This window comes from Hippopotamus amphibius, chromosome 3, assembly GCF_030028045.1.
Source record: "Hippopotamus amphibius kiboko isolate mHipAmp2 chromosome 3, mHipAmp2.hap2, whole genome shotgun sequence".
In the NCBI taxonomy this organism is placed as follows: Eukaryota; Metazoa; Chordata; class Mammalia; order Artiodactyla; family Hippopotamidae; genus Hippopotamus; species Hippopotamus amphibius.
The window spans coordinates 198,199,468-198,207,041 of NC_080188.1; the positions used below are offsets into that span (position 1 = coordinate 198,199,468).

General features: G+C 64.9%; 1 protein-coding gene across 1 annotated transcript in view; it reads left to right on the top strand.

Moving 5' to 3' along the window:
- IGFN1 (immunoglobulin like and fibronectin type III domain containing 1) overlaps window positions 1-7,130 on the top strand; it is a 29,713-nt gene extending 22,583 nt beyond the window's left edge. Inside the window, exons 22-27 of the mRNA XM_057727249.1 lie at window positions 1,116-1,418; window positions 2,301-2,389; window positions 3,821-4,016; window positions 4,699-5,007; window positions 5,799-6,125; window positions 6,663-7,130. Coding sequence (XP_057583232.1) covers window positions 1,116-1,418; window positions 2,301-2,389; window positions 3,821-4,016; window positions 4,699-5,007; window positions 5,799-6,125; window positions 6,663-7,018 — 1,580 coding nt within the window. The 3' untranslated portion in view covers window positions 7,019-7,130. The remainder of the gene's footprint in view (window positions 1-1,115; window positions 1,419-2,300; window positions 2,390-3,820; window positions 4,017-4,698; window positions 5,008-5,798; window positions 6,126-6,662) is intronic.
- Window positions 7,131-7,574: the final 444 nt, after the last annotated feature.

Here is a 7,574-nt window from a genome sequence, read left to right on the forward strand (position 1 = left end):
GTCCTTTCCCAGGTCAGCCCAGGCACTCAGACCCGTCCTATACGCGTCCACTCCCCCCAGAGAGGGGGCGTCATCCCCGTGGGGATGGGGGGGGTCACAGGAGAGCCTCGGCATCCAGTCTCTACCCAGCGAGCACCTGCTCCTCACCTGCTGGCGCTGGCATTGTGCCAGGAACCGGTGCGTCCTGGGGGCACGTCGGGTCTAGAGCAGCATTGCCCTGCCTGTGGTCCACGTGCCCATAACAGGCAGCCTCGGTCATTTCCAAGCCCTACAGGAAACCTGCCCTGCTTTGGTCCAAATTTCCCAAATTCGAGCAGAGAATACCTTTTCCACGAAACACCTATCAAAGCATCCCTGCGCAGCCTGCAGCTCCCTCTGCTCCTCTCCCGAGCTCTTAACCTCTCGGGCCCGCCGGTGACAGCCCTGAGGGGGGCAGCACGTGCCTGGCCCTTGTGGATCGGCCAGCGGGTGTCCTTCCGTGTCAGCCAGGGCCTGGGGAAGTGGCTGTGGGGCTTGGAGATGCAAGGGGACCTGGGGGCTGGGCGCCCAGGGATTCCCTCCAGGGGGTTCCCCAGGTTTGGAGGCCAGAGCCCTGGACAGCTGTGCAGCCGACAGAGCCCTTCACACACACCACACCTGTGTTCTGAAACCCTCATGGGTGGGTGGGGCTATTGTTCCCATTGTGCAGGGAAGGAGCACAAGTATGGACGAAGTACCCAGGACAGTCCCGACCAGGAGCTTAAGGCTCAGGACTAAAAGACATAGAATTCTAGTCCTCAGGGATGTGGGAACCTCAGGACTCATCCACGAAAACACCCGATTTGGAGAATTACGGAAGGACAGCTGGGGAAGGGGATTGGCAGGCTGGCGAGTGGGTGGAAGGAGTCGGGAGAGGTTTCCCAGAGGAGGCGAGCTGGGATGGGTGGTGCACATTGAGAAAGAGCCTGGGACAGAGTAAGGGTTTGGGTCCAGTCAGGTGTTTCAGCAAAGTCTGGAGGTGGACCCCTAAGTGGAAGGAACCCCCAGCCGCCCCCAGAAAACCAGTGAGTGTCCACGGAGGGGGCCTCCCTCAGGAGAGGAGACGCCCCTCCTGACACCCTGTGGTGCCTGGCCAGGCCCCCCTGGGCCCGTGAGGGATCTGCGGGTCACGGACACGTCGCACACCAGCATCACGCTGAGCTGGGCCCGGCCAGACCCTCAGGACGGGGATGAAGCTCAGGGCTACGTGGTGGAGCTGTGTGGCTCGGCCAGCCTGCAGTGGAGCCCGTGCCACGCGGGCACCGTGCCGGGCACCACCTACACAGCCAAGGGGCTGCGGCCCCGGGAGGGCTACTTCGTGCGGGTGACGGCGGTGAACGACGGGGGTCGCGGCCAGCCCACTGCCCTGGACACAGTGGTGCACGCCATGCCTGTCGCTGGTGAGCCCACCTCCCTCCCCTGGTCCAGGCCCTTCCTGGGGCGGGGGGCAGGGTTACGGGGTGCTCTGAGCCGCACCCGCGCGCTGGCGGAGCTGGGACTCCCTTCCCAGCTTGGTGACGTGTCACGCGTTGGGCGCCTGGCAGGAGCAGAGCAGCAGGCTAGGCAGACCCTTTCAGGAGTGCGTTTGCATCCTAACGCGTGAACACCCTGCAAGGTCAACACTATCCCCAATTTACAGATAGGGAAACCGAGGTCAGGGTTATGCTGCCCCGGGGCGCGAGCCAGGTGAGTGGCCCCAAAGCCCAGGCTTGCTCCGGAATTCTCTGCTGCTTCCCCAGCGTGGCCCGAGAAGGCCGTGAGCCCCCGTCCCTGTTCCTGGAAGGTGGACTGTCTTTCATCGCTGGAGCAGCCGAGCTGTCTCTGGCCCATGCTGACACTGGGCCGTCCCAACAGACCCCAGCGGTCCCTGAGACGCTAAGGGGGACGTGCAGAGAAAATTGCACGGAGTCTGTGTCCAGCACCCGGAGCCTTGGCCTGGCTCTGCCCCCAACTCCAGCGCTCTCAGGCCCCTTCCTGCCTCAGATGGGCGGGGGTCTCATCCACAAAACACAAGAGATGGGCTGCGTTCTCACCGCCCCGCGCGGCTCCCACCTGACCCTACGGCTGTCTCGGACGGCTGCCCTTTCTCGGTCCCCGCCCCGCACACTCCCAGCCCTGCGGCTCCCCCCAGGATTCCCCTCCAGCCCCCTCTCCCATCCAGTGTCCAGTGGGGTCTCAGCATCGCGGGGCTGGCCTAGCGTCCCCCAGCAGGCTTGCCCGGTTGGTGACCGGGGCTGGGGCCCACACGGAGAGGGAGGTGACGGCCACCCCGTGTGCTCCAGTCTGTCCCAGGTTCCTCATGGACACCAGCACGAAGGACGTGCTGGCGGTCAGAGCCGGGGACACCGTTCGAGTGCCTGTCCGCTTTGAGGTGAGCACCCCTAGGGGCCGCGGGGGGCGGCCTCAGCCCTGTGGGTCTGCTTTCTTCCCTGTTCTTTTTTGGCCCCTAGTCAGGGACCTGGGCTTGTGCGGAACATCAGGCCGCGGCGAGGCAGGGAGGCGGAGATCCTCCAGGCAGGGACAGCCCCCACCCCGGGATGCCGGGCGGCCCCTCTGCGCTGGTCCACGCACCCCTCTGGTGGTGGCTTCGGGTACTGCACCTCTCCGCCCGCCCCACGCCCCCACCTCCTTGGTCTGGGACCGGGGCCTGCAGAGCCGTCACAGGATGTCTGCTGTGCACGCACACGGCCTGCGTGCTGCGTGTGACTCGGGACGGCCTCGGGCAGCACCCCCGGTCTCTGTGTGCAGTTGAGCGGCCCGTGTGGTGCTTAGAAGCACAGGTGCCTGGATGCAAATTCTGACCCCAGTGCTCACTAGCTGTTTCACTTTGGGCGCATATCTTAACCTCTCTGTTCTGACAACCTTGTCTGACAAGTGGGGGTGATAACAGTAACTTCTCTCAAAGAGCTGCTCTGAGGATTCCAGGCATTAACCCTTGAAAGCACACAAAGCGCTGGGCTCGTGGCAGGTCCCCAGCACGTGTGCACGTGTTATTCTGACTGTTATTATTATCGTTATTAAAACCGGCACCATCCTCTGGGTGGGGAGCTCGTGGGGGCAGAGCCAGATTCAACCCCGGAGCCAGCTCTAAGTTACGTGCCCTTAACTATTAGACCGTGACCATGACAGCGGTGACGGCGACAAAGCACCTGAGACACGCCGCGTGCGTGCTCTGTCCTGGGCCCGCGCTCCGTGCTTCCCGTGTGGTGTTCACGTCTCGGGTCCCCAGACGAGCCCGAGAGGCAGGTCACGGTCAGCATCACCCGGTGACTCTGCTGCCCAGAGCTGAGGGTCTCACGGGAGTTGGCGGCGGGGCCGTCAGACAGGCACCCTGGTCAGGGTCGGGTCGGCACACTCTCCCCGCTGGACTACTGCCGGGACCACTCCCCTCCCACGCGTCCTCCCCACTCCCTCCTGCCCTCGCTCCCCCAACCCCGTGAATCCAGATCAAATTCTGTTTTCCTGGTCAAACCTTACAACAGCAGCTCGTGGCCCAGGATGAAACCCAGGGTGTGATGTGCGGGGCCCTTAACGTGTTTGCAACCCGCCCCCCACCTTTGCAGCATTCTCTCCTTTCCTACCGCCTGGCCATGCCCACCTGTCCACCAGTCTTTCCCTAAACAGCCCCCCCCCCCCCCCCCCCCGCCCCGCCGTGGCTCCGCCCCCGCTGTGGCTCCGCCCCCGCTGTGGCTCTGCCCCGATGCTCCTCTCAGGACGCTCTTCTCACACGTACACCTCAGTCCAGCTCCCAGCCATCACTTCCACAAACCTGCCCTCTCATCGCTCCTTCCTCCGTGTCCAGGCTGCCCCCATGCCAGAGGTCACCTGGCTGAAGGATGGCCTGTGCTTACCTAAAAGAAGTGTGACCTCCGTCAAGGATGGCCTCACCCAGCTCCTGCTCCCCTCGGCCAGCCTCGCTGACAGCGGCCTCTACACCGTGGTGCTGAGGAGCCCGAGGGGGGAGGAGGCCACCTACCGCTTCCGCCTCAGGGTGGCAGGTGAGGCAGGCCCGCGCTGAGGCTGGGTACGGTTGGGCCGCTCCCCAGGGCCTGGTCGCAGGTCTCCAGGGTTCCACGCACCTGGGTGTGCCTGTGACCACAACCTGACCCTTCTTATGTCTAAGGGAGGAAGGAGGAGGGGCGGGGGGCCTGTCACTGTCCTTCTGCCCCCAGGGGGTTGGGGACAGTTGAGCACAGCCCTCCCGGGACTGCAGTTGTGCCTCATGTGGGGTCAGTGAGAGGAGACAGTCACCGGCATCACATCACTCCAAAGAGCCATGGGAAGAACTGTCTGTGGCCCTCACCTGGGATAAAGCTGGTCTCCCCAGCCCCAGCCCTGGATGGGTTTCTGAAACACAGAAATGAGGAACGAGTAACAGTGGGGGCTCTGTAATTTGGTCTTGTGAAAGCCCCCACTCTGTTCCCGTGTCCTATGTCATTTTACTTACAAGCCAAAGTGAAATAAAATGAGTCTTTTTGGAGGTTTTCCACCCTCTAGCAGTAACTGCAGAGCTGGCCCAGTTCTCCCTGGCTCCGGCCCCCTGCCTGGCCAGACCGTGTCTCCAGGGCCCCGGAAGAAGTGGGGATCTCGGGCAGGAGTCGGGGCCCTGGGGCAGGAGTCGAGGACCCGGGCAGGGCCAGGTGCACTTCCGGCCCCATCCCGCCCCCTCTGTCCCCGCAGCGCGCCCCAGGGCGCCGGGGCCCATCCTCCTGCGGGAGGGCACGCTGGGCTCGGTGACCGTCGAGTGGGCGCCGTCCCCGGACGAGGCGGAGGCGGGCGCCGCGCCGCCGCACTACACGGTGCTCCTGCGCACCTCCGCGCGCGAGCCCTGGCGCCCCGCGGCCGCGCACCTGCACACCTGCCGCTTCACGCTGGCGGGCGTCCTCCCGGGCCGCGAGTACCACTTCCGCGTGCTGGCGCAGAACGAGCTGGGCGCCAGCGAGCCCTCGGACACGCGCCAGCCCTGGGCCGTCCCGCGGCCGCCGCCAGGTGAGCTCCCCGCGGGGGGCCGCGGGGGCGGGGGGCGGAGGGGATGGGGGGGCGGAGGGGATGGGGGGGCGGAGGGGGCGGGGACGGAGGGGGGCTGCGGGGATGGAGGGGGCCGGAGGGGGTGGGGGGCTGCGGGGATGGGGACGGGAGGGGGGCTGCGGGGATGGAGGGGGGCAGCGCGGGGGGGCATCTCTCGTCCCACCTCCCGCTCCCCTGCGTCCCCGACTCGGGGGCTCCCGCCTCCTGGGCGCGGAGATCGCGGTGGGGGGCCGGGGTGTGTGCGGCTCCTGGGTGGCCTCTCACGTCGGTGGCAGGCGATGAGGTAGACAGAGGTCAGTGCTGATGCCAACACAGAGTCTTTTACAGTCAGATGGGAGCCTTCAAAGCAGCCGCCAGGGAAAGCGGACCATACGTGCAGATGCACGTGTTCCCGGTGTCTCACTTTCACGGTTTTCTAAAATGTAAAGATATGTGGAAGGTCCCACACCTGAACGTTAGCTGCGGTCACCGTAGGTAGTTAGGTTGTGCTTGGTTTTTATCCTTTCTCCTTTTGATTTCTTATGTGTTCCCATTTGTCCACAGTGAGTGTGTGTTAGCTTGTAGTACAGGAAAAAAAAATCCAAAAGGTGTTTTAAGAAAAGGATAAAAAATGAGTCGGGTGCCTTGGGGCCACGTTTGCAGGTGAGGCGTGGCAGGAAGGTCCAGGCGGTGCCTGCGGCCGCCAGCAGCTTGGGACGCGCCGCCGCCCTCCTCACTCTCTGACCCTCCTCTCCCGCCCGCTTCCGCCGCAGACAGGGCCACGGTGAAGGCCCCCAGCTACCGGGAGCTGGACCTGAGCCAGAAGCCCCGCTTCCTGGTGGGCCTGCGGCCCCACGTGCTGCCCCTGGGCTGCGAGTGCTGCATGACCTGCGCCGTGCAGGGCTGGCCCCGGCCCCGCGTCACCTGGTTCAAGAACGACCAGAGCCTGGAGGGCAGCCCCGCCGCGTACAGCACCGACATGCTGGGCGTGTGCTCCCTGGTCATCCCCAGCGTCTCGGCCGTGGACCGCGGCGAGTACAAGGCAGTGGCCGAGAACACCCTGGGCCAGGCCGTCAGCACCGCCAGCCTCATCGTCGTGGGTGAGGCCCGGCCTGGCAGGGGGCGGGGAAGGAGAGCCACCGATGCAGCCCCTGTCTGCCTTCGGAGGGGTGGGCTGGGTCGGGACAGCGGCGTTGTCCGCCTGGCTCTCCGTGAGCTCCGTTAGGGAACCTCCACCTCGGGCCCTCCGGGGGCCTTGGTTTGCCCGTCACGGTGGGCGACGTCCCTGGTGAGCAGCTCTCGGCTTGAGGGGCTACGTCCACCCACCTGAGCGTTCCAGAATGGCCTTGCAGCCTCGTTCGGATGAGAAAAAAATTCAGAATCGACCTTTGTGCGGCAGTGGCCCTTTCAACCCTGGAAAGGAACGTTTCAAAGTGCCCAGCTCGCGTGCACACCTAGTGTTTGGGGAGGTTGTGGTTCCCTGAGGGGCCAGGGAAGAAGTTTGCCCAAACTCGGAGCGCATGTGGTGACTGTGGGTCTGAACCCACACCCCCACGGCAGCGCCCCAGGTCTGACCCCCTGCACTGTCCCAGCGACCTGCAGGACTAGCCGGCATCCTGGTCCTCTGTGTCTTGCAGAATCCAGCTCGGAGGCCCGCCGCACCCTGGAATGGCCCTGCCCAGCCCCTCAGCCTTGGAATAAGGGCAGATCCCTGAAGCATCATTCCTCACACCACACTGGGCTGGGGAGCCAGTCCCAGAGGATGGAGGATGCTGCCGGTGCCCAGGGTCCCAGGGAGAGGGGAGTGAGGGGGCTTCGGGGGAAGCTCCTCCAGGAGGGCACGGAGGCTTTGGGGAAGACAAAGAAGAAGGAGGTGCTCAGCCTCCCAGCCCCAAGCTCAGTCACTGAACGGACAGCAGCGAGCCTCCCGCCTGGGAGATCAGCGGGAACTGGGTCTATCTGTAGGACGGCGCCCAAGTCCTTGATTTCCTAGGCTGGGCCCTTGGAGGGAGGGTGGGAAGAGCTGGGCCTGTGTGATCGGAGTGGGGTGGGGGTGGGGGAGGTGCTTTCTCCAGGCTGTTTCTTCATTAAAGCGTTGGCTAACGCGGGCAAATCATTTGTGAATCAGTTTGGGTTCGGGAGTGCTGGGGAAAGACTCCCAGTGCAGAGCCTCTGTGCCAGGCTCCAGCTGGGGGGGGGGGGGGGGGACGGGGGCGGGTTTCTGACTGGAGGGAAGAGTTGGGTCAGAATCAAGGTCTTCTGCAGCCTGGCATGCACAGTCGCATCTGAGGGTGGCAACGCTGAGGACGTTTAGAGGGTCTGCGTGGTGGAGAGACCTCCCGGAGCCGCCCGTATCTCCTGCGCCCCTCTGTCTGGGTGGAGTCTGGGCTGGGAAAGGTGCGCTCCAGGCGAGCCCTGTGGGCCCCACCTCACCCCTTCACAGCCCCACTGCCCTAGGTCACAGACGGGCCCCATGTCGCAGACAGGATGGGGTGCCTCCATTTCCAGGGAGGGGCCTCTGTGAGACCCACCGCCTCCTCCCGGAGCTC